The sequence below is a fragment of the Primulina tabacum genome, chromosome 2 (assembly GCF_025594145.1).
Source record: "Primulina tabacum isolate GXHZ01 chromosome 2, ASM2559414v2, whole genome shotgun sequence".
NCBI classification, from domain to species: domain Eukaryota; kingdom Viridiplantae; phylum Streptophyta; class Magnoliopsida; order Lamiales; family Gesneriaceae; genus Primulina; species Primulina tabacum.
The window spans coordinates 40845659-40872935 of NC_134551.1; the positions used below are offsets into that span (position 1 = coordinate 40845659).

General features: G+C 37.6%; 1 protein-coding gene and 1 pseudogene across 4 annotated transcripts; one reads left to right on the plus strand and one right to left on the minus strand.

The window, feature by feature from the left end:
* The first annotated feature begins 1452 nt into the window (after positions 1-1452).
* LOC142531907 (26S proteasome non-ATPase regulatory subunit 12 homolog A-like) lies at positions 1453-12018 on the plus strand. 4 transcript variants are annotated; one of them, XR_012816410.1, is made up of 7 exons: positions 1453-1587; positions 1771-1968; positions 7633-7893; positions 8344-8443; positions 8593-8705; positions 8808-8961; positions 11474-12018. XR_012816410.1 is itself a non-coding variant. In XM_075638180.1 (3 exons), exons 1-3 carry the CDS (start codon positions 1669-1671, stop codon positions 11690-11692), a joined length of 420 nt encoding a protein of 139 aa, XP_075494295.1. In that variant the 5' UTR covers positions 1453-1668; the 3' UTR covers positions 11693-12018. The 4 variants fall into 4 exon arrangements, 2 of the variants coding, with proteins under 2 accessions (XP_075494295.1, XP_075494298.1); XR_012816411.1 differs by lacking the exons at positions 8808-8961; positions 11474-12018 and having other exon boundaries at positions 8593-8714; XM_075638180.1 differs by lacking the exons at positions 7633-7893; positions 8344-8443; positions 8593-8705; positions 8808-8961 and having other exon boundaries at positions 1453-1671.
* LOC142531895 (uncharacterized) lies at positions 5290-7636 on the minus strand (annotated as a pseudogene).
* Positions 12019-27277: the final 15259 nt, after the last annotated feature.

Genomic DNA, 27277 nt, shown 5'->3' on the forward strand with positions numbered 1-27277 from the left:
AATACCACATTTTAAAATTGTCAAAATCGTCGTCGGTCTCTTTTTCTCGATCCCGCATCGAATAATCGCTTGAAACATGAAACTCAAGAAAACATTCAACGTGCATCACATAAACATAAATAATTTAAAATAATGCAATTTGTTAAATCATGCATCTCAAAAATCATTTTAAATTTGATTAAATAATTTAACAACTAAATAAATCCATGTGATTTACGTGTACTGATTTTGGGCTCTACAGCTTCTGAACTTGATTTCAAGATCTTTTCTAAGTCCATAAAGTACTTATTCGAAAGTTATTCTACCCCAGGGATAGTTAATAAAACTATCAAAGTTATTAACTAATGTAATCCATTCTAAATCGACTGTATCATTTTTATTTTTTATTTGTCTACCCAATACAACTGCCATGAACAAAAGACAGACCGATTTCAACTTCTCAATGTCTATCTCTTTTCGTGAGTCATTCTTGTACTCATCAATGCTATCTATGAAATCCCCCAAACCTATATTGTCTCTTCCACCAAAATGCCTCCATCTAAATTCATCTTCCTCAGGTATTACATGATAAAAGTTTGAACAATTTAGGTCCGTTAACAAACAATACTCTAACAATGAAAACCATAAACGTCGTTTACGATATATCTTCCAAAATTCATTACATCCACTGTCATAAGTTTGTCTACTCATCAAAACCAGAACAATTGATTCGAATTGTTATAATCCTTAGCACATATAATTAAATTACCGAATTGTGTATGCTAGACCAAATATTCTATCTCTTTCTCATTCAAAATTGATACAATCTTCATATAAATTTCAACGTATCTTGATCCTAAAGTTACCTTACATTCAAAGAATTGATTTCTTCCAAGTTTATTGGGAAAGTAAATCTGCAAAAAAAATGTTATTAGTTGTCAAAATCTAAAATTAAATAGTGTTTGTTCATTTAAAAAATTGGGTTGAGTAGTGGGTCGAGGTGGGTCGAGCTCTTCACACGAGCTCTTCACACCTAGACCCAACCTCCTGGGTCGAGAACAATGGATTTCACACCTCAAAATAAAAGAATTGAATTCTTACCAATACATGATTCTTTCGTTGGATTTCCTGCAGACGAATACCTTGTAGACTCATTGTTAATTGTTAGCCAAAAATCAAAGCAAAGGATGCAAGGAGGGTTGAGAAGAAGAAGATGTTTTGTGAAGATTGGAAAGAAATGAAGTGAGATGTGGATTGGGTTGAGCTGGATAAGATTGGGTCGCGTAAGTTTTTTATTTAACTAATTATAAATTTTATTATATATAAAATTAAGATAAAAATTTAAATAAATTAATGAAAAAAATTAGTTTTTAAACAAATATTTTCTTAAAAATAAAACGATAAATTACATTCATTTCCTTTTTTTTTTAATAATCAATTCCATCGCTCCCCTTTTCCCCCTTTTCCCCCGTAGTTACCCTCCGTGAGCTACTTCTTTAAATTAAAATCTCCGAACCCGATCCCAAAGGCAAAAAATCGAAGATCGTTTCGAGTTTTTCCGATAGTACTCTAAAATCAAGAGCAAAATTGTCATCCCAAACCCAACAGGTTTCAATTCGGTCGTTTCTACCCGGTTTTATTTTTCAATCACAACAATATCATTCAGTTACTTGAATTGATTCCATCGAAATGGTTTGCGAATCCTCTTCTCGGACTCTCAATCAGGTCTTTTTTGTTCATCGCTTCAGATCTCGTGCTGTGATTTGTAATCTTTTCGCTTTTATTTTTCAGGAAAATGGAGTGGGAAATTTGGAAGCCCAAATTGAATTGATTTTGAATGTCGAAAAGCAGATGAGGCAAGCAGGTGATGTTGCAGGCACTCGTAAGGTCGTCAATGATATTCTGCAGCTCTGCTTTGAAGCCGGCGCGTGGAAGACGCTCAATGAACATATTGTTCTTATCTCCAAGCGCCGTGGGCAGTTGAAACAGGTCTATTCTTTGTCCCTCTCGTATATCGTTTTGTATTGTACCAGATTAGGGGTTTCTTTATTGATGTTTTATAATTGCTGAAAGTGGGTGCTTTTTTCAGTTTTTGGATTTCAGTTTTAGTGTTCAGTTTAATTTTAGTTATGGCGTGGTGCAGGGAAGTATGAAATTAGGCATCTGAATCAGCTCCCTCGGGGACATCCTATAAAATTAAAATGATACAAAGGAAATGTCAAATAAACAATCTTACTGGAATAAAACAACTTTTTAATTTTTTATTACATTGTTTTGGCTTATGTTGTTGTTTTATGGTAAAAAAAAGTAAGTTTGAAGTTTCAACCTCGTTTTGTGTTGTGTATAACGTGGTAAGGGCCAAGCGATTTTGACGTGTTGATGATGTTTTGGAAATTCCTTTACTAAGTGATTCTTACATTCAATTAGTGTAGGATTTAAGCCAAAGTTCTAAAATTCTCTAGGCACTAATCGGGTGCTAGACCAGTGCTTAAGCTGCCTAGGCGAGGACTCGACACCGCTAGAGGCATTCCACGATATCAACACAATATGATGAAGTTTGTTGTGTTAGGGCAATCCAACAAATCACATTTCTTGTTGGACTTTGCATGGTTTTTAAAAGTGTGTTCCTGGTTGCGCCTGTCTAAAAACCTAGGCGCAACACTTGAAACAAGCTCGCATCGTGTACGTAGGTAATAACCCAATCGCTATCACCCAGGCACGACACGTGAAACAAGCGCGCTTAAGATGCTAGGTATCCAAGGCGCAGAGGTGTGCGCTTTTAAGAATGACCTGATATTTTGTAGCATAGTTTTTAAAGTTAAGGCGAGAGGCACCATCAGGCGAGGATCCTGTCCCAGGCGCCTCGATTAACACCAGACACTCGCCTAGACTAGTCTTGGAAGTTCACTCGAATTTTTTTATTTACTTGTTTAAAACAAAAATCTCAAACCTAAACCCTAGCAACCAACGCTCCAACGCCGGAATCAGAAGAAGAGAGCTCTAAACAGAAGAACGAGGTGAGGGCATCTACATCCAAAACAACCAGAAAGAGACCGATTTCACTAGCAACCCAAAGCCCCAACTCATGCAATTCTTTGACCACAAAAAGCAAACACACTCGAAAACGGAGTCACGCCTTCGATTCGATGAAACAAAGAAAAGGTTGTGTTGTCCCGATCTTTTTGAATCAAGTAATTGTGTAATATTCACATCTAAATTACGAAGAATTTAACAACAAATATTAACGAAGATAACAATCGAAATTCAAACGAACCTTCAAAGAACTCGTTTTTGACAATCCGAGTAAAGAACAATCGACAAACGCCACAAAGTATTAAATTTTGATAAGTTTGATTTGAGAAATATACAAAGGTGTATACAAATCCAAGCGTTGAAATTGAGATAAAAATTCAATCAATATATTAAAAATCAATGTTTACAATGATGAAATTCGTGTATATATTGTTTACAAAACCAAAAGATATAAAAATCTAGTTGCGTAATTAATTTGGTCTCTAAACTAGGAAACTAATATTTCTTTACGCAGGCAACGCGCTGGGGTGGTATGTTTTGGCCACCCTAGCGGCAACTGTTCTGGACTGGGCACGCTGGGGCAGTAGCAGAGGTTTCTGGACTATGCCTTCTGGATAGTGGCTTGGGTGCTGGGCGGTAATATTTGACCGCCCTAGCGCGGAGCTCTTGGGTCCGGGGTCTCGATTGGACATCTTTTTCATAATTTAGCACTTGAATAACATTGAAATATCTTCCAACTTCATTGCCATGCATGCAAATTCTTTGAAGCTTCGAATCGCAAGATTTAGCACGTCATGCCCGGCCAGATTCATATCACCAATGCTGGAATCAGAAGAAGAGAGCTCTGAACAGAAGAACGAGGTGAGGGCATCTACATCCAAAACAACCAGAAAAGATCGATTTCACATATATTGGATGAAGAGGAAGAAAAAATTGACATCGATCAAGAAAATGATGAAGACCAAGAAGAATAGAAGTCCGAAAGTTCTGAGGACTCTGATGATTCGATGGAAGAAGATGAACTTGATTTAGACAATTGAAGAATTCATGTTACTAATTACTATGATCTTATTAATTTTTTTTTGTTTTGTGTAACATTGTTACGTAATTATTTCATATTTATATATAAATATATATACACATTTCTATTATACGATAAATATATATTTTTAAAAATTTAAAAATGTGTGTCTTGCTTCAGTAAGGCACGCGCCTTGCCTTGCGCCTCAGGATCCATGGCCTCGGTGTGCCTTGCGCCCTTCACAACTATGTTTTGTAGTAAAATAAAAATTAACTCAAGCCCAACCAATATTGAAGCCCAGTTAGCAAAGTCCATGGATATTTAATGATATAAACCCTGTTGTTGCTCATTTATGTAAGATTTTTTTATCAGAAAATTCATATGTTCTTTATGCAAACTTTTGTTGTAATCTTCCCCTATTGTCACTCATTTTATTAAATATGATTATTTACAATGTGTCATCTCAAGGTTATAAAATTCTCTAGGCGTTAGTCGGGGGCCAGCCCAGCGCCTAAGACGCCTAGGCGAGGACTAGGCGCCGCTAATTGGATTCTACGATATCAAAACATAATAAATCATATACTTAAACTTCAACACAATAACATCAAATTTAAAATACGTTAAAAATATTTCCAACATAGTTTAATGTGTCATCTCAATAAAATAAGAAAGAATTCAAATTTCTTCCAAAATTTACAATAAAATAGTCTAATGTGTGATCACAAATTTACTCCAATTCTTCTCCATCGGACACAAAATCAATATCATCATTTTGATCATCATCATCTTCTTCAGATTCAAAATCATCATCGTGAAGTTCTCTAACTCTAGAGCTTCTTCGGAGTTGTAGATTTTCATCTGCCCCAGTTGCTTCATCAACTAATTGCCAAGTGAGCCCCCAACCTGGTTCAACTTCATTTTCTTCCCCACCATCCACAATCCAACCTTGTGCATTTGAAGTATCTTTTTCAACATGTACGTCGACGTTACTTTCTTTCTCTCTTTTTTGCTTGTTAAACAATCTAGCATTAAATTGGACAAATACTAGATTGTTCAACCTATGGACATCCAACCTATTTCTTTTCTTTGTATGAATCTAAAAAAAAAACCGAGAAAGTAATTAGTATAGTTAGGAATATGAACATACACTTTAAAAATTAATAATTTATTTTAATTAAAGTTTAAACTTACTCTTTCAAATACACTCCAATTTCTTTCACACCCAGATGAACTTGTAGTTAATGAAAGAATCATCAATGTCACTCTTAGCAAGTTGAGAGCGTGAGCACCGTAGGTACTCCACCATGTACATTGATAAAATGCATCGTCATTTTTTTCACATGCTTTTGCAGCCAATACTTTTCCAAATAACCCAGTCTTATCTCTATATTTTTGCAAATTCCTTGTTAATAATTGTATCTTGTAGTTCAAACTCATCGGCATGCAAAACTTCCATGCATTCAAAAATCCCTGCTGCGACCTCTCCATAAAGAGCAATAGAACTATCTTTGTAGTAGAAGTAGGGATTCAACAAAAAGGTTGTGGTATGCAATGATGTATTAACTATATCCTTCATTTTTGACTCAAGAATCACTATGATAGGTTGATAATTTGATTCGACATTGTTAACGGCCACCTTGATATTTTCTTTAGCTCGAAGAAGCTCCCCATATAGAAACCCCATGGATGGCTTTCTATCTCCGTCAACCAATCGGAGAACTCTTACAAAGGGAGCAAATATTTTCAAACAAAGTGTCACATCATTCCAAAAACTCATGCTCATCACAGTAGAGTAAGCCAATTTCCCTTTGTTTGTCTTTGATCATTTACAGTTCTCTCACATATCACTTGTAAACATGGTCCTTAAACTAGATTTTTTCTCAATCAAACTTTTCAATGTGAGGAAGTTTGATGCAAACCTGGTAACTCCTGGCCGAACTATGTCTCTTTTCTTCGTAAAACTTCTCATCAATGACAAAGTCTTATGGTTCGCATAAATGAAAATTGTAAAAGACTATGCTTGGTTGATAATCTTTTTAAATCTTGGAAGCTTGCCAATACTTTCAAGCATGAGATTAACAGTATGAGTTGCACATGAACTCCAAAATATCCCTGGCCGCTTTTGTTTCATCAATTTAGCCGCAACCATATTGTTGGTGGCATTGTCTGTTACAATCTGAACAACATTATGAGCTCCTACTTGTTCAACACACTTGTCAACATACGCAAAAATAAGTCCAGCTGTATGTGCCTCGTCTGAAGATTCCTTAGAATCTAAAAATACAGTTTTCTCCTTGCAATCAACACACAAATTTGATATGCTTCTTCTTTTTCTATCACTCCATGCATCTGTCATAATCGAGCACCCATTCTTTGCCCATTCTTCTTCGTTATTCTTCAACAGATGCTTTGTTCTTTTAACTTCAGCTTTCAAAAGTCGCTCTCTAAGTTGATATTGAGTTGGAGGCTTGCACCCTGGTCCAAATTAACCCACTGCCTCAATTAGTTGATTGAAGCTATCATTATCAAGAGCATTGAATGAGATTCCATTTTCATAAGCCATCTCCCAACATATTGTTGAACTTGTTGAGTTCTCTCTTTGAAAAGAGCCTCATTTATTTTTTTTTGGCGAAGCACTTTACTCCCACTTGAATTTACATTTTCTGGAGCAATCATCGATGCATATCTATCCATGGGGCCAAGTAGATGAGTCTTTTTAATTCCATCTATCCCTTCAATTTCATCTTCTTCTTCGTCTAGAGAAATATTCACCTCTGCTCTACAACTTTCTTCTTCCAGTATTTTGTTTTTCTTTTTGTTCCTCCCTTCTAAAATAGCATGTTTGCACTTATTACGATCTTTTTGAGATGCGATTCGGCACCCAGATACATTTCCAGGTTTATTTCCTATGCGCTCCTTGATTCTATACACTCCACCGAACATCATTTTCCCACACAACTTACTTTTAACTTTGTCGAGGTTCTTAGGATCAATCAACATACCAAACTCCCATCCGATGTCATTCGACTTTCTCTTAAAAATCCCAGATTCATGCTGAGTGACGGATGCAGTCGACGATGGATTGCTTGTCATTGTTACCCTCCAAATCTTGTTGAATACGAAACACTTGAACCTTTTCAGCAATAGACCTGAAAATTTGATGTGATAACACCACACAAACAAATGATCGTACTAAAAAGCTCAAAGTCGCTCCATATATTTTGACAATGCACTGTCACAGAATCACAGAATCTATACAACATGATTTTTAAAGAAAAAGAATCACCATGTTGACAATGCACGACCACAGAATCGCAATATCAGAAGGTGTAGATGCTAAAATAGTTAAATGCACAGGCTGATTGAACCAACAGCTCACGCTGGGGGAAAAAAATTCATTTTCCAACAGAAATGCACTGCCACAGAATCATACAACTTTCCAATAGTTTCAGAACACATTTCCAACGAGTAATTCAAAATTATTCTCAAAACATATCAAGTTGATTACAAAAAACACCCCATACTTATTCCAACATATCATTCAGCCATAAAAATTTTAGCTTTACTGAAATATAATACTCTAGACCTTTGAACTGCAGACAAGATTGAGAACAAACACCTTGAACGAGGAGTGCTTCTGGAACGAGGAGTGCTTCTGGAAAATAACGAGAAGAAAGAAACACAGCAGCCCAGAGAGAAAAGCAGATACTTTCAAGAAAGATAAGTCATAGAGTTTTTGAAGCTGATACTTCTAAAGAAAAGAAGAAGCCTAAAGAGGGTGATAATATTGTTGAAGAGGCTCCTGCTGACATTCCATCGCTGTTGGAGTTCAAGCAGATATACTAACAATTAATGATTCGGTACACACCATTTTAATTTTATTGCTGTCATGTTTTAAACTGCTATAGGTTTAGTTTGATATATAACTCCCTTCAAACTAATGATGAACACATTCATATTCAGTCAGACATAAATATATAATGTGAGGTAACTAGTAAGGTTTAAAACTAGATATGTTTAGGCTTTACCATTGTTTCCTCTAACTTTCAATTATAGGTTCTTATTTTCTTGCCATTCAGGGTGATTCCTGGTGCATGAAATTGGTTTTTTGGTATTTAAGAATGCATATTCCATCAAGCATATTCTACTGTTTGACAATCGAAGATCATAGTTTTGTCAACTTTGATTACCAAATTGAGTTTACTCTTGCTGTTTAACCTTTTGTTCTTAAATCTGATCCGATGAAGTTCTGGCATTAAGATGTCCATGCTTCATGCCCAAAATGTTTAATTCACTTCCATCCGGTGTAGGTATTATTCTCATAGCAATGATTACCTGGAAATATGACGTTGTTACAAGTCAATATACGAGATCCCGTCTGTGAAAGAAGACACCGTGCAGTGGATACCGGTAATGCCTTTATTGCTTGGTTCTTTAATGAACCTTTTAACTGATTAAATTGCGGTGTATGAGTGTATATTTTTTCTGCTTATATTTTTTGTTTTCTTATTCCTTGTTTGCGCTGATTTTGTGTTCGCCACTTTGGCTATTTCATGCAGGTGTTGAGAAAAATATGCTGGTATTTGGTCTTGTCGCCTCATGATCCGATGCAGTCTAGCCTTCTTAATGCAACTCTGGAGGATAAGAATCTTTCAGAGATCCCCCATTTCAAGTTGGTTTTTTAATTATGGTTATGGATACACCTTGCTGTTTCCTGTTCTTTACACTATATTTTCCTCAATTTCATCAATACTTGTCTTTGCTGTGCCATTAGGTTGATGTTGAAAAAACTAGTTACCATGGAGGTTATTGAATGGACATCTTTGTGAAACACTTTCAAAGATGAATTTGAGAATGAAAAGAACATGCTTGGTGGTTATTTGGGAGAAAAGGCAGTTGACGGCCTTAAAATCAGAGTAATAGAACATGTAATGCTCCTATACCCTGGTTTTTGAGTATTCTCTGTAATTATTTTCATAATTTGTGTTAGAGTAGATGCCCTGTAAGCCAACTGTTGGCTGGGGAATTTATTGACTCAAGTGTAATAAACAATCTTTATTTTCATATAATTTACTTTTTAATGGTTTCGTTTTACTTTATCTGTATACCTATGCAATCAGCATATATAAAGTCCTTGATTATGCTTTAATACAAATGAATCGTAATTCGATGTTGAAACTCATTTGTAAACACTGCATATTCTAAATTCGTTCCTAGTCGATTCAGCCGCCTAAAATAAGGATAAAGGCCGCTTGAACTCGAGACTAGCATCTGTGATGTTGTGTACTGCGTTTCTTGGTAAGGGCATAGAGATGTCCAAACATACAGATGGGTAGTCATATGATGATTATACCGAACAACCCTCCCTCGTACTTTCCAAATGGTTATCATTCACCGAGAGGATAAGTTCGTGGTTATGATTGTGCACCATTAGTCCTTACGACCCGGGACAACACTGAGACTCTATATGCTAGGGTGTGCTTTGACTCGTTTACCGGCTCCAGGAGAGTCATCAGGTGGCTAGGTTGGGTACAGTTGCGACACATATAGGAGCCAGTGCATTGTAGTCGGGGATTCACCGCTCACCTATGAGTGTGGATATCCTATGGGATCTGATAAAATAATAGTGCGTGGAATCTCTGGCCAAAGTATGAGATGTATGTTAGAGAAGGAGTTCTCCAATAGTACATGCGATGCCACTATTTATATGTATCACATAGTTATCGAATTATTATGCAACCCTCGATGAACCAATGGTTGCAGATTCGATCGGGATATATGAGATGAAGGGACTGTACTGTACGTTAATCATAATCGTCTGGTTCTTGCAGGCACTATCAGTGATACCTAGGGGATCATGGGGCGATGCTACTAGACGCTTTACCATGATCCGATGGGTGCAATCAGAAATGAGTTCTGACATTCTTGATCAAAGAGTTGATGAAAAGAATGTGGTTAACTAGGGTAAACCCGAATAAGAATAAATGTTATTCTGAATCACATTGAGATGTGAACCCACGACTAGCTGTATCCCTGAACCATTGAGGGTCACACAAGCACTGAATTATTTTTTCCCGTTGAGAGAATAAATTCAAGGAGTTGGATTTATATTATTATATAGTAAATTCAAAGGAGTTGAATTTATGAGATAGTAAATTCAAGAAGTTGAATTTATGAAATTTGGAGAGAATAAATTCAAGGAGTTGAATTTATAAAATTGAGAATTTAATTTATTAAATTCAAATGTTGAGTTTATTAAATATTAAATTTGGAGGTGATAAATTGAAGGAGTTGAATTTATAATTTAAATATTAAATTCAAATGTTGAATTTATAATCGATTTAATTTATTAAACTCAAAAGTTGAGTTTATTAAAAATTAAATTAAATATAGTGGAAAGTAGGTTTAATGGGCTTGTAGGAGTACAAGTCCAACATACTAAATAATTAAAGTTTTTAATGAACTTTGATTAATTAATTAAACTAGTTGGACTAGCCCAATTAATTAATCAAGCCCATTAATGTTATTTATGGTAATTAGGTAATGGAATTTTTTTTTTAAAATTTTGACCTAAAATCATAGCCTTCACTAATCTGGATTGTGAGATTTTTGAGAATCAAATAGATTTGTTGAAATCTAGTTGTTTAATTAATGTGATTAATTAAGGTAACAATAATTAGTTAATTAAATTAATGAAATATATGTCTTACTTTAACAAGGGTATGACCGAAGGTTTCAGAAGAAGAAGAAAGTCTCCAGCAGCCAAAAGGCTCTCGAAAATCTCTTCTCAAAACAAGAAAAATTCGGCTTATTGTGTTGAGTCGATTTCTTCTTCGTGTTCCATCTCTACGCAAAAGTTCTTCTAAATTTATAGTGCAATTTAGAAGATGAACAAATATTTCAGTCGTGGACCGGATTAGGAGATCGAATAATGTTCGTATTGATTTACTACAAGAGCTACGTCCGCTAATACCGGAGTAGTTGGAGCCAAGTGAATCAAATCACTAAAGGTGTATTATTAAACTCCCTATGAATATTTAATCATAAAACCATATGAGTGCTCAAACATATATATTTTGATTGTCAAAATAAAATAAAAATTTTTAAACTTACGCTGCGTTTGGAGCACGAGAAAACCGAGATCCAACATTTTTTCCCCAGGAAATTATTCTTTGATTAGTTTTGGAGTTCACGTGAAATTTTGTACCAGTTTTTTCGAGTTTCCGGGAAGTTAGTGCTATATAATCCTCCAACTTGACCAAAACATAAGCTATGATGAGCCAATACAGCTTTGTGTTTCTCACTTTAAAGAAAAAAGTCACACACTATGAAACTGAATTGTTTGTGTATGAATGTCTTTTTCATGAAAAAAGAAATTGAATCTTTTTGAGAAAATAACGAATGTGATTGAGTGAAGATACTCTTTTCCTTTATTAACAGGAGGCTGAGAAACATCTCTCTGATATGGTGGTCTCGAAAACACTGGTGGCGAAGATAGACAGACCTATGGGTGTAGTTTGTTTCCAGGCAGCCAAGGACAGCAATGACATTCTGAATTCTTGGGCTATGAACTTGGAGAAGCTGCTTGACCTTGTAGAGAAGAGTTGTCACCAAATTCACAAGGAGATGATGGTCCACAAAGCTGCTCTAAGGGTTTGAAAAGTTCATTTGTTCTTCAAGAGTTATTAGTACTCTTCCTTTCAGCCATGGACCATCTGGTACAAAATACACTTTAGAGTATTTTTTATCGAATGAAGAAAACCTTTTTTGAAACGAAATTTGTGTACGAGTGAATATGTGGCAGAAAACGTTGTTTGCCATTCTCTGACTCTGGGCTTTGAGACAGCCGTCGCTTGCTCCCATTTTTTGGCTTCAGACATTTCGTGGTTCAAATTCAAGTCCTTTCTATTATGTGATCCGTTCGTTGCTACAATTAAGATTAACACTTGCTACTGAGGAACATTCGGACTTCTATTCTTGTACCTTGTCCTCAACGTTCATTTACTGGAAAACTTTTATGCCGCTGATACTATTATATCTAAGGATAAAGTGAACACCGAGTCCCATAAATCTTAGCCTTTTCTTGAGTGAATGTCATCAATTTGAATTTAATTGCATGTCATGATTTGCGGCTTGCTGTTCATGTTCTCCTATTGTATTTTGTTTCTTTTTTTTTTCTTTTTAAAAACTTGCTGCTCTCATTAATGTTGGCTGGTAATAAGCTAACCCAAATCACTCGTGCTACATTGATGCCCCTCTCGAGTAAGGCTTGGCTCAATTCTGAATCCTGCTGGGTTCAGGTGAGCTTCAATCCGTATATTATTATCTGGAATTATATTCGATTTGCAACGTTTGAGCAACAAGTCATCAACGTTCACACCGTGAAAGTGCGCCACACTCGAGTTATATTTTGATAATTCAAACAGAATATATAAACGGGAAGCAGCGAAAGTGGATCATAGAATTTCTCATCCATCGTGATATACTGGAATCTCATGTTATCTGTAGAGGTATACTATTGGGACTCGTTGGAATTGACACAGCCAGTTTTCTGCTCGAAATCTACTGTCTTAGTTATTTCTTGACTTTAAGAACATCGAAGGGGATTTGAAAAACCAAGTGTGGTTCATAATCTCCTATAAATGTGCTTCGGTTAAATTAGTAAGATTGGGTAGAGTATTTATTGACTCATATAAAAATAATAATAATTTTAATAGTATTTTACGGTTTATCCAATTATAATATTTAAATTTATCTGTATACTCACGCAAGTTGCATAGATAAAGCCATTGAATATACTATACGTACCATGATGTCTGGCTCTAAACGTAAGATCATGAAACTCACTAAGAATTGTATATTGTATTATAAACATGTTCTTGATTCATCTGCCTAAAATAAAGATAAAAGTAGTTTGAGATTGCGACTAATATTTGTGATGTAAACGTTATATTTCATTGTTAATGATATGGAGATGTTCATTTGTACAGATGGATGATTATTTGATTATGTATTGAACAACCCTATCTCTCTGTGCAAGTTGCTATCACTTATTGAGTGAAATAGTCAACAGTTATAGTTGTACACCATTAGTCCTTTAACATTGGACAACATAGAGGCTTTACGTACTAATATGGATTTTGATCCGTTTACCGACTCCATTGAGGGTTATCAGGTGATGAGGTTGGATGTAGTTTCAAAATATATAGGAATAAATGCATTTGATATGAATTCTTGCACGAAAGAAAGACAAACACAATTAATTAGAATCGTGCCCTCAATTCAATAACGAACAAGGATCTTTGTTGTGTTGTCCCGACCTTTTGAATCAAGTATTGCGTGATATTCACATCTAAACAATGAAAAGCTTAGCAACAAATAACCACAAGAAAATAATCGACACCCGAATGAACCTTCAAAGAATTCACCTTTGACAATCCGCGTAAAAAATGATCGACAAACACCATAAGGTAAAACTTTGATAAGATTGATTTTTGATAACAAAGCAAAAAGCTTTTGGTTGTTTGAGAGAAAACTCAAGAACAATTCAATTAAATATTCAATAATCTGAAAAGAAGTACAAAATTCATCCAAATATTTTTTACAAAATCAAAAGATATGAAAAGATAAGTTCACAAATTTTCTAGCACTCAAGATAAGATAAATTTTTATTTTTCCGCACGCAGAGCACTGCGGTGCTGACCAAGTAGCGCTTAGGCGCTGAACCTTCGGCTGGGGCAGCGCCTAGGCACCTGTCTGTAGCGCCTGGGCGCTACATGCACGCAAAGGTAGCACCTAGGCGCTAGGAGCCTTCTTCCTAGCGCTGCAGCGCTTCTTGCCAGGCGGTCCACCCACATTACTCCACACGTAATAGCATCCATTTGACCTTCAAGATCACTCCTATGGATCACGACTCCTTTGAAGCTTGGAACCTTGCTTGCAAGCTCCTCTCGATTGATTATAAATCCATGCAATGTTCCTTGAATCTATTCATCCGCCTCCTTGTGATTGGTTCTTCTGGCAACTCTAAAGAATCCCACACTTTCCTCGGAGCTTGACCTACAATGATCGCATCATCCTTCCCTTATTGAAAAGGATTTGTCCTCAAATCTTTGCTACTTACACAAAAATGAAGCAAGTTAGTCATAACAAGGATTATATGATCTGCATGCTTACCTTTAAGCTCAATTTTGTAGGTGCTATCGCCACCGTGCTCTATCAATGCTTTGAACCTTAACTTCATGGTTGCCTTCACTATCAACTCACCAACTTCGACATACACAAAATAACAAACGAAACCAAATGATAAAATATAACTAACTATCACAAATATCAGATTTCTCCCATTCTCAGACCTAGTTAATACAAAAATAAAATCTGTACACGTGTATGACTATAGTTCACTAGGAAGAATTAACTCATGCAATGAATATAGAATGAAAAACTTATTCTCTTTAAACATATATTCATTATGAATGAAGAAATTATCATATTCTATCATGCACCTTTCAAAACCATCACCAACCAAGTATAAATCATGCAAATAGGACACACTAAATGTACTATCCATTATATCATTTATCACATCACATGGGTTTAATTCCAATTCATTCAATTCATTTCCATAACAAAGTCTCATCAATCTGAAAATTTTTAAAAACTCAAAATCAATAACAGTTGAATTTGATTCATTCAATACATCACCATCCTCATTTCTATGACACTTAGGCAAAAAGGATAAATCACAATCATACCTCCTAAATATCGCATGTTAGACACGTTGCAGAGGCCCGTATTTCGTACTCGTAAATTTGCGGAATTATTTAAAATTTTTCTCTTTATATAAATAACATGCATCATACATAAAATAAACTGATATATGGATTTATCTTTAAAATAACAACGAAAGTAAATATTGAGTTTCAAAACAACAACTTAAAAATCATTCAACATATTAAAACTGAGTTTGAACATAAAATAGTGAATGAACTGAAACATGAAACATGAGGTCCTCGGGTTCCTACTACTGCTGACCCAAGCTAGCTCACTGGTCCCCGCCCTAAGTCTCGACCTCATCACTACCTACAACAATCAAGTCTAGTGAGTCTAAAGACTCAGCATGCATATATCGTGAATAACAAGTAAATTTATCATAAAATTTCGTGCAACAAAAAAATATCGTATCGTAAAGCGTAAGATTAAAATCGTGTCATGAGTAATTATAAATACATGCATATCTAAAAATCGTACGTAAAAGATTTGCTCGATAGAGCCCCTGTCATAAATTATCATATCGTAATTTTCTGGTAGAGATAATGTTTCTACGCAAGTGGCCCGTAACATAACATGAGCGTCTGATTAGACTAAATCACAGTATACTGGGCGGTAGAGATCATCACAGCCTTGGATTGGATATCCGTACCCATACATAATCATAAACCGGTCGTAAGTCACCGGGTGAAGCAATCCCATAAGCGTAAGGTGGCCACAAGACATATCGCATATATCTCAAAAATAAACATTTTATATTTTATGCACGTAATATAATTATAACCATGTTTTTACCGAATGAGTTGGCTCGTTCCCAGGCTCGCTGCGAGCTAATTCTAACATGAGGAACATGCAAATAAACTCAACTTGACCAACACTTCATAACCGAACCAAAAACGAGACAATTACGCCCGCAAACTTAGTATCCAACCATGGCTTCGTACAAACCCGAACCAACATTGAAACATCATTTAGCCATGATTAAAATACACCTAAAATGATGGAAAATACATCCTTAGGGCTGTAATACACGAAAAATGTGAATGGAGGCCAAAATCGTGAAACGCTCTTTCGAGAGTCATTTTGGCACATTGCACCGTAAATTCTCGTACGACTTCTAAACTTAACCAAATCACAAACGGCCAAAAACATGACCTTCCTAACTCATTTATGTATTTTCCAGTCCAAGGCCATAGGCTGAAAGCCAACCAAGGACTCACACAAGCCTCCTGAACCGCAACACTGCTGCTGTCCAATTTCAGTGGCAGCAGCTGTGCTTGCTTCGCTTCGTTTACAAGGCTAATGGCCATTGGGGCTTGAACCACCGACCAGAGCCTCTTCCAAACATCCTAAGGTATGTCTTGAACCATGGCTAAGAGCCCTAGGCCAAACACAATCCAAGCAAACGCCTAAGAAAACGCAAAACTCCCACACGAGAACTATGCTGCACGCGTGGGGTGTGTTGTTTTATTTTGTTGTCGTTTTCATTACAGTGGCCATATGATTGACCATGGCATGATCTAGGCATCATGAGGTATTGTGTGAACCATGGCTATGGGCTAAAAGCCAACCAAGATCCACCCAAACCTCAAAAGCTGAAACCACTCACACAAAAATCAGAAACGAAAACCGAAGGGGCACTTGTGTTGTTTGTTTAAAATTTCGATGGAACCATGAACCAAGCGTTGAAAGGCCATCTTGGTCATGTCATAGACATGCTAAGGAAGGGTTCTAACCATGGATACAGTCCCTAGGACAGCCATGGTTCGAACACAAACCTTAGACAACCCAAGCACAAAAATCGAGCCTCAACTTGCAACTATAGGCAAGTTGCTGTCAAGTCTTGATTCCTGAGTGCATGGCCTTGAACCAATGGACCATCACCTTCCTAACACACTTTATAACATGCCTAGATGAATACTTGAGCGTCTGGAACCGAGCCAATCCCCGAAATCACAAACACAACACAACCCGTGAAGCACAAGAAGTGGCCGAGAAAATCTGTGCAGGTTTTGTGTAAGGTTGCTGTCAAATTTCGGTTTTTGCTCATAAATTATGAACATGTAATGTTTTAAAATATTTATATGACTTGATTGAAGAGAAAGGAACAAGATATACATGCCTGGAAATTGTTTAAGGAGAAAACAAAAGCTACGACGAACACGACGCGGTGGAGACGAAGTTTTATTTTCATACTTTTCTCTCTTATTTTTCTTGATGCAACTCACGATTTTTGTTGCTGATATTGTCTGAATTTTCGAATGAGAGGAGGGGAAGGAAGGCTAGCTAATGAAGGGGAAGTTTGCAAAATAAGTTGGGATTTGAATGGCAAAACAAATCCTACTATTCTTGAGCTTGTGAGATAAGGAATGCTATGTGATATTTAATGGATTGATGGAGATTTGATAGGTGATGGCCGAGATTTCCTATCACAACAAGGTAAGGATATTGTTTAAATTATTAATTATTGGTGATTAAAAATGAAGGGATTATCACACCAAGGAAGGATAAGGAAAGGTGACAAAAATGAAGAGTTGCCAAACATAATTAAATTGCTTAAGGGAGTGGCCGAAATTTGCTATCAAAATGGGGTAAAATATTGTTTAATTCATGAATTTTAACTCTTTAAAGTTTTAAACACTTATTATGTATTTTAGTGAATTAATAATTTAATTTAGGATAGTAATTTTTTCTTGCATGCATGGCTAAGTCTTAAAATAAATTATTAACATGTTAAGTTACAATTTCTTAGATAGAATAGGCCTAGATTAATTTATCCCAATTGATTACACATTTTAATTTACGCTTTTAATTAATTATTGGACATACAAGAACTTATTTACTACTTAACTCCAATTAATTAAATAAATCCTTAAAGATTCTTTTACCTTAAAATAAATTATTCTTTGACTTAAATTAAATTTAGGAATATTTTCTTATTATTAAATTTTATCTCTATACTCCAACTCCAATCCGGCCTCGCGTATTTAACCGAAAAGATAAAACTAAGCTTCTGCGATTTAAAATAAATGATCATGACTTAACAAATTTTAAAATGAACTAAACACTCCATAAAAATTATTTTAATTTAAATAATAGCAATTATGCATGGCTTATACGTAGTCTGATTTTTTTCTCGGGTTCTACAACCCTCCCCCCTAAAAGAAATTTCGTCCTCGAAATTAAAGCTTACCGAATAACTCGGGGTATCGACTCTTCATCTCTGGCTCAGATTCCCACGTAGCTTCCTCTTCCGAATGATTAAGTCATTTGACTTTCACTAGCTTCACCAGTTTGTTCCGAAGCTTTTTCTCCTGTCTGTCTAAGATTTGCACTGGTCTTTCTTCATAAAACAGGTTCGGAGTGAGTTGCAACAGTTCGAAGTTCAAGACATGCGAAGGATTCGCCATATACTTCCTCAGCATAGAGACGTGGAACACATTGTGTACTCTGGCCAGATTCGGCGGAAGAGCAACACGATAATCTAACGTCCCAACCCTGTCGAGGATCTCAAATGGTCCGATGAATCTCGGACTAAGATTTCCTTTCTTCCCGAACCGCATGACGCCTTTCATAGGTGCTATCTTCACAAAAACATGGTCGCCAACGGCAAACTCTAGATCTCTCCTCCTCTGATCCGCATAACTCTTCTGTCGACTCTGAGCAGTCCTCAACCTATCACGGATCTTGACTACTACATCGGTAGTCCGCTGAATAATCTCTGGACCTAATTCTGATCTTTCCCCTACTTCATCCCAATTAATAGGCGATCTGCACTTACGACCGTACAGTGCTTCATACGGAGCCATACCTATAGACGACTGAAAACTGTTGTTATAGGTGAACTCTACTAATGGCAACTTCGACTCCCAACTCCCTATGAAGTCGATGACACATGCACGGAGAAGATCCTCCAAAATCTGGATAACTCTCTCTGACTGCCCATCTGTCTGGGGGTGGAAAGCTGTGTCTGTGCTAAACTCTTCCAAAATGAGGAAGTGAATCTAGGATTTCGGTCAGACACTATAGAAATGGGAATACCATGAAGTCGGACTATCTCTCGGATATACAACTCCGCATACTGAATCATGGTGAAAGTCGTCTTAATAGGCAAGAAGTGCGCTGATTTGGTAAGACGATCAAAAATCACGCAGATAGCTTTTGATCCTCTGACTGACTTCGGCAGACCGACAACAAAGTCCATGGTAACATTCTCCCACTTCCACTTGGGAATAGGAAGAGGCTTGAGCATACCTGCTGGTATTTGATGTTGCGCTTTCACTAGCTGACACGTCAGACACTCGGATACAAAATGTCTGATATCCTTACTCATCCCGGGCCACCAATACAACAACTGCAGATCTTTGTACATCTTCGTACTCCCAGGATGAATAGAGTACGGCGACATGTGGGCCTCAGATAAAATATCTGCTCGAATAGAATCACTGCTAGGAACCCACATTCTGTCTCGATATCTTACAATGCCGTTGCTAACTGTATACAAGATACTGCCCTTGGCCTCATCTCTCTGCTTCCACTTTGCCAACTGCTCATCTGCTGGCTGACCACTGCGAATACGGTCAAGAAGAGAAGACTGAATCGTCAAAGTAGATATACGGGGAACTCTACCTCGAGGATATGTCTCTAGATCAAACCTCTGCATCTCAAACTAAAGGGGTCTCGGAATCACCAAATGAGCCATCACTGCGACTTTCCTGCTCAGTGCATCTGAATCTACATTAGCTTTGTCCGGGTGGTAGCTGTTAGAGTAGGTGCACGTCGAGCCAAGTGTTGGCCGAGTGTTCACAATGAAACTCTATGTATAAACAGTCTTCATTTTAATAATATTTGAATTTATCATTTTGGCACTTCTTTATCTGTATACCCATGCTAGTTGCATAGATAAAGCTCTTGAATATACAAATAGTAGAAAGAATATGAGATGCTCATATGATGAGTATCATGAAACTCATATTTGTAATACTGTATATTCTAAACGGTTCCTAGTCGATTCAGCCGCCACTAAGAAGGATATAGGCCGCTCGAGTTCGAGACTAGTATCTGCGATGTGAGTACAATGTTTCATTGGTAGAGGACATTGTGATGTCCGAGCATGCAGATAGGTGCTCCTGGTAGAGTGCACTGAACAACCCTCCATAAAGGACTTTCCAAGTGGTTCTCACTTATCGAGTGAAAAAGTCCTAGTTTATGGTTGTACACCATTAGTCCTTATGACCCGGGACAACATTGAGACTCTATGTGCTAGAATTACACTTTGACTTGTTTACCGACTCTCATGGGGTCATCAGGTGGCAAGGTTGGGTGTTCCGTCGAAACATATAGGAGTCGATGCATTGTAGTCGGGGATTCACCACTTACCTTCGGGTATGGATATCCTATGTGTTCTCATGTGTATGTAGGTTGAAATCTCTGATCAGAGTATGGTGGTAATTATGAAAGGGGTTTCATAGATTACACCATCGATGCAACTACGACATGACACATAGTATCGATTCATTGAAGACTCTCGATAAACCAATGGTTGTCGAATCGGTCGTGATATATGAGTTGAAGGGACCGTACTGTACGCTAACCATAATTGAATGGTTCTTGCAGGGACTATCATTTGATACCTAGGGAATCATGTAAGCGATGCTGCTAGGCGTTTAACATGATTGGTTGGGTACTATCAGACTTGAGTTCTGACGTTCTTGTTATCAAGGAGTTTATAAGTAAGAATGGAGCAATTGGGGTATGCTCATATAAGAAAATGTTTAGTCCGAATCACATGGAGATGTGAACCCACGGCTAGTTGTATCAATGAACCATTGAGGGCCACACAAGTACTAGCTTTCTAGATCCCGTTGAGAAGTAAAATAGTTCAATGTGTTAAACGGCTTATAAATGAGTTTATAAGCGTAAGGAAAATAGAAGTATGACTTCTATGAGAGAAATGTAACTTTTAATTTATGAATGTGTTCCTAAATTAAAAAAAGGTTGGCCAAATAAATAATGTATTTGAAAATTGTGATTTTCATAAACATTATTATGGACTAAATTAAATTAATTCAAGTGTTGAATTAATTAAACACTAGTGGACCTAGTAGAGTCCAAATAATTAAATTAATTCAAGTGTTGGATTAATTAAACAATATTGGGCCTTGTAGAGCCCAATTATAAATAATTATTAAACTAGTGGGCTTGAGTAAAATCAAGTAAACTTTAAATGAGCTCAAATGTGTTTGAGAAATTTAAAATAAAAGTCCATGGGCCTTGTAATTATTACAAGCCCAAATAGATTTGCATGCATATGAGATGAAAAGTTGGGAGACAACTTTTGCAACATCCAAGGCATGGCATGCCTTTGGAATACACAACAACTTTTCCCACAACCAAAACTAGTCTTCCCTCCCCTTCATTCCATGGGGCATGGCCGAAATTTTTAGAAGATTTCTCCCAAAAATTCTCTCAATTTTCTTCTTCAAGAGTTGAGGAAAAAAATCACATCTCCTTTAGAAATCCTAATATTTTTCTAGTTCAAGATATGAGGGGATCTACCTAGTTGGTGGTGGGCTTTATTTTAGAGCAAGGAGTGCTCTTTGGAAGCTTGTGGAAGTTCTTGCCATACAAGAGCTAAGGTGTTTACACCTTAGTTGGAGCCATCATCAACCTCAAGAGGTTGATAGGTATGATTTCTTTACACCCTATGAATGTCATAGTTGTGTTTTTGTATATGCTACACCCTAGTACATGTGGTGCTCGAACTTTTATGCTACATAAATATGATTTTCGAAAATTTTATTGCTTCCGTTGCGAATTCGGGCACCTAAAATCGATCCCTTTCAAGTGGTATCAGAGCTAAGAGTACTAGTTTTTGTAGCATATACATAATATTATATTGAGGTCGATTTCTAACCGCATGAGATGAAATTTTTGCAACAAAATCAAGGCCAAAACAAAGGGGTTTTCGGTTCGGGCAGCTCGGGCTGCCCATTTCGGGAAGCAAGGGCAGCCGAATCCCCACAATTGAAAAAATAAATAAAAAAAATTTGCATGTTGGCCGGAATTCGGCGACGGCGATGACGACTAGGGTTTTCAAAAGGTGTTTTGAAATATCAAAGTGTCATGGGCCTTGAGTTGTTGGATCATTGGATGGCTAACATATTTGTGAATTTTAAATGGGCCAAAATGTTTTTGGTGAAAAATGTGTTTTTGGGCTCTTAAGTTTAAAATTACAAAAGTTGCAAATATTTTCTCATGAAATAAATAATTGAAGTTGGACTTTAGTTATTTATAGTAAATGGTGATTTACAAGAAATTCGGTTATAAATAAATTAATTAGAAAGTAGAAAAAGGTGTTTGTATACTTTGTTAATTAAGTTTATAATCGTGGCGGTTAGTGATTGGATCAAGATATATAATATTGGATCAATTAATTATTGTGATAATTAATTGATGGTGTATGATATGTGATATTATGCATGAAGGATGATCATAAGCCCAAGACCAATTTGCTAGGTGTATGCTAGGATATTTTGTATTGAATGATTGTAATAATAATCAATTTATAAAGTGGGCTTGGTTTATGGCCCGTCCCACCCCCATGAGATGTATCCCTATTTGCCATGGATATTTATTTGTAAATATTAGTATAGTGGATGATCAAGATTGGAAGATGGTGGCCATGATGATTATGAAGATCGAAGACATGTAAATATTGGAAGCTAATGTAATAGTTGCATTTGCATCCCTTGCATTACCCTAGGATTGGACCTAGACCCGTGTTTAGCTCATACGGACCATTAGTATTGGGGTGATTGATCATCCTTGTTTGTTTACTGTTTATAATATATGCATGATATGTTATAAATAATAAGTATGTGCGTTATTATTATGATAATAACAAAGTTGCATGAATCCGGCAAACATACGATCAAACAATGACAAGCTTTTAAATAAAATTAATGATGGGATATTTCAAAATTAAAAAAACCCTCATTTTGAATAGGATTCAAAATTAATATCAAGTCCGAAAAGGGGAATTATAAATTTGTTTATAATTTCCATGTCTTCCATCGACAATGGGTGCATGATGAACGCTACCCGTACTCGGGGCTCGGCTCATATTATTGGGGGGGCCCTGGGTGCCGGAAAGCTGTGACATCCATTGACATGGTGATGTGAACTACGTGGAACTCACATGATTTCGGCTCATATTATTGGGGGAACTTATGGTGACCGTCCATTAAGGTTCAACATCGATGGGTAAGGCTTGACACGTGAAGATGAACGACGTCATATTATTGGGTCCTAATAAAACGTGAGACAAAAGTTTACGTAGAGGGTTGCATTGTGATGCAATTGGAAACAACCTTTTAGGGATTATGATTGGCTGATATTATTCGGGATCATAATTCGCTAATTGGACCTTACGTACCTACTGAGGAAAGGAGTTTCCCGTTTTCACTAGAGGGTAGTGAAAATGTCAAAACAGTGGGGGCGAAAATTTATAAAGTAAAAGTCCATACTTTATATCTTACTAAATATTTTAAAATTGTCATTAACATTTATCTGTTTTACTTTTCAGTACAAAATTTGACAATGTCTTCAATTCGCAATCCGCTTTCTGCCATACTCGAAAAACACGTATTAACCGGACCTAATTACATCACTTGGCTAAGAAATCTGAAAATCGTCTTGAACTCGGAAAAGATTGCATATACACCGACTGAGTCGCCCCCTGCTAAGGCTCCGACTAGCTGCACTCCTGAGCAATTGCAGACCTACAAGGATTGGTGTGACCATGACTTGAAGGCCATGTGTTATATGCAGGCTTCTATGAATGATGAGCTGCAGAGGCGTTTTGAGGATGCAAAGAATGCTGCTGATATTCATATGCACCTCAAGGAGCTCTTTGGTGAGCAGAATCGGCCTCTTAGGCATGCTATCGTCAAGGAGCTGATCACTTTGCGCATGCGAGATGGGACCTCGGTCCATGAGCATGGCCTAAAGATGATTGGGCTTTTGGACAAGCTCGTTGGCATGGATTTGATATTGCCTTCGGAGCTGACCACCGACGTGTTGCTGTTGTCATTGCCTAGCTCATTTGATCCTTTTGTGGTGAACTTCAACATGAACAAGATGGAGCCGACCCTTGAGGAGTTGGTGAATATGCTTGTGGCTTTTGAGTCCACTATCAAGAAAGAGAAGCCGGTTCTTTTTGTGGGCTCTTCATCTGGTACGAAGACCGGTCCACCTGGGAAGGGAAAGAAGCGTTCTTTCCAACGTCCCAAGAAGAACGTGCCCTTGAAGAGGAAGACTTCGGGTCCCGTTGTGGCAGCCACACCAGTGAAGGCTGACAAGACTGTTGACATCTATCATCACTGCAAGAAGTCTAGACATTGGAGGCGTAACTGCAGGGAATATCTTGCCCAGAAGAGTTCTGGAAACGGTATGTTCTATATTGAAGTAAACATTTCAATTAACTCTACTTCTTGGGTATTGGATACCGGCTGTGGCTCACATCTCTGTAATGATTTGCAGGCGATGGGAAGAAGTAGAAGGCTCAGGGAAGGTGAGACCTTCTTGAGGATGGGCAATGGAGCAAGGGTTGCTGCCAAGGCCGTAGGAGATGTTTGCTTATATTTGAACAATGATTTTAAGTTATTTTTGAGAGATGTTTTGTTTGTACCAGATTTGGTGAAAAACATTATTTCCATTTCCATGATTGATAAAGATGGATTTTCTTGTTTATTTAGCAAAGGTGTTTGCAATATTTACAAGAATGAATGTTTAATTGGTACTGGAGAACTTGAAAACGATCTCTACACCTTAAAATTGAAAGATATTCCACTAAATAATGTCCAAGCTATAACAACAACAAACAAGCGCAAACAAGATACTCTAAATTCGGCACAATTGTGGCATGCTCGATTAAGACATATTTCCCTAAGAAGGATGAACAAGCTAGTGGGAGTGGGCATGTTTGATATGTCTGATATTAATGCTCTCACGACTTGTGAATCCTGTCTGAAAGGAAAGATGACCAAAATTCCCTTTAAGGGCCATGTGGAGCGAGCCAAAGGGTTATTGGATTTGATCCAAACCGATGTGTGCGGTCCGCTTAGCATCACCACTAAGCATGGACATGCCTACTTCATCACCTTTACCGATGACTTTTCGAGGTGTGGGTATTTGTATTTTATGAAATACAAGTCTGAAGCCTTTGAAAGGTTCAAAGAATTCAGAAGTGAAGTAGAGAAGCGGTTGGGACGAAGCATCAAGACACTTCGATCGGATCGAGGTGGTGAGTACTTGAGTGCCGAGTTCCAAGAGTATCTTAGGGAGAATGGGATTCTCTCGCAGTGGACTCCGCCCGCTACACCGCAGTTGAATGTTGTTCCGAAGCGTCGTAACCGGACTTTGATGGACATGGTTCGGTCTATGATGGGGTTCACGGAGTTGCCGCCATCTTTTTGGGGATATGCGCTTGAGACAGCGGCACTGTTGTTGAACAATGTCCATTCAAAGGCAGTTGACAAGACACCATATGAGATATGGATGGGTAAGCCACCCAAATATTCTTATCTTAGAATATGGGGGTGCCCTGCTAATGTGAAGCAGGTAGTGGGAGATAAATTGGATAGTCGATCCATTTTATGTTACTTTGTGGGATATCCAAAGAATTCGGTTGGATACTACTTCTATAATCCCAAAGAAACAAAGGTGTTTGTTTCTAGGAATGCAACCTTTTTGGAAAGGGAATTTCTATTGGATAGAAAAGGCGAGATGATATAACTCGAAGAGGTTCGAGAGACACCCACCATTATAGAACCCACACCCGAAGAGCGAAGAGAGGAGATACAAGCTCCTAGAAGATCCGAGAGAGTCTCGAGACCACCTATGAGGTATGGTTTGCTTCTTGAAGAGGGCCATGATGAGCCTAACCATGGATGTGATCCAAGGACCTTCAAGGAAGCGTTATCTGATGCCGATTCATCCAAATGGCTTGAAGCGATGGAATCTGATATGAATTCCATGCATTCGAATCGAGTGTGGAATTTCGTGGATCCACCTGAGGGAATTGTTCCCATAGGGTGTAAATGGATTTACAAGAGGAAACTTGGGGCGGATGGGAAGTTATTAACCTTCAAGGCGCGATTGGTGGCAAAAGGATATACTCAAAGACAAGGAGTTGACTTTGAGGAAACCTGTTCTCCAAATGCAATGTTCAAGTCCATAAGGATATTGCTAGCCATAGCTGCATAGTATGACTATGAGATATGGCAGATGGATGTCAAGACAGCCTTTCTTAATGGGGATATTAAGGAAGAGATTTACATGTCTCAACCTGAAGGATTTACATCTATCGGAAGTGAGCATATGGTATGCAAAATTCAAAGATCTATTTATGGTCTAAAGCAGGCATCTAGGAGTTGGAACCTCAGATTCGACAGTACAATCAAAGAGTTTGGTTTTACTAAGAATCCTGAGGAACCCTGTGTGTATAAGAAGGTCAGTGGGAGTGCTGTGACATTCCTTGTGCTTTATGTTGATGACATTCTACTCATTGGAAATGATGTAGGAATGTTGCAATCAACTAAGATATGGTTAGCGAGTAAGTTCTCGATGCAGGACTTGGGTGAAGCATCTTTTGTATTGGGAATACAGATCTATAGAGATAGATCAAGAAGATTGCTTGGTCTCACCCAGTCCACATACATTGATACCATCGTGAAGCGGTTCTCGATGGATGAGTCCAAGAGAGGACATCTACCAATGTGTCATGGCGTGTCCCAATCCAAGTCTATGTCTCCCAAGACTGATGCAGAGATAGCGGCGATGACAAGCATTCCTTATGCATCTGCGATTGGTAGCATCATATATGGGATGATATCTACACGTCCTGACGTGGCTTTTGCACTAAGTGTAGTTAATAGATATCAATCCAACCCTGGTCTTCCACACTGGAAAGATGTGAAAGACATCCTCAAGTATTTGAGAAGGCCCAATAAGTTGTTCTTGGTCTATGGGTCTGGAGAACTGAAATTGGAAGGCTATACCGACTCTAGCTTCCAAAGCGATATCGATGACTCGAAGTCAACCTCTGGTTCGTATTCATGCTCAATGGTGCTGCTGTCTCTTGGAAGAGTTCCAAGCAAGACAGTACAGCGGATTCCACCACTGAGGCAGAATATATTGCTGCATCAGCTGCACCAAAGGAGGCTGTTTGGATAAGGAATTTCGTCCAAGAGTTGGGCGTCATTCCTAATGGAGTTGCTCCTGTCCCGGTGTTTTGTGACAAAACGGGAGCCATTGCTCAAGCAAAGGAGCCGAGGTCTCATCAAAAGTCCAAACACGTATTGAGAAAGTACCACATCCTCAGAGAGATCGTGGAAAGAGGAGATGTCACGATTTACAAAGTCGGCTCCGCAGATAATGTTGCTGATCCGCTAACTAAGCCTTTACCTGGAC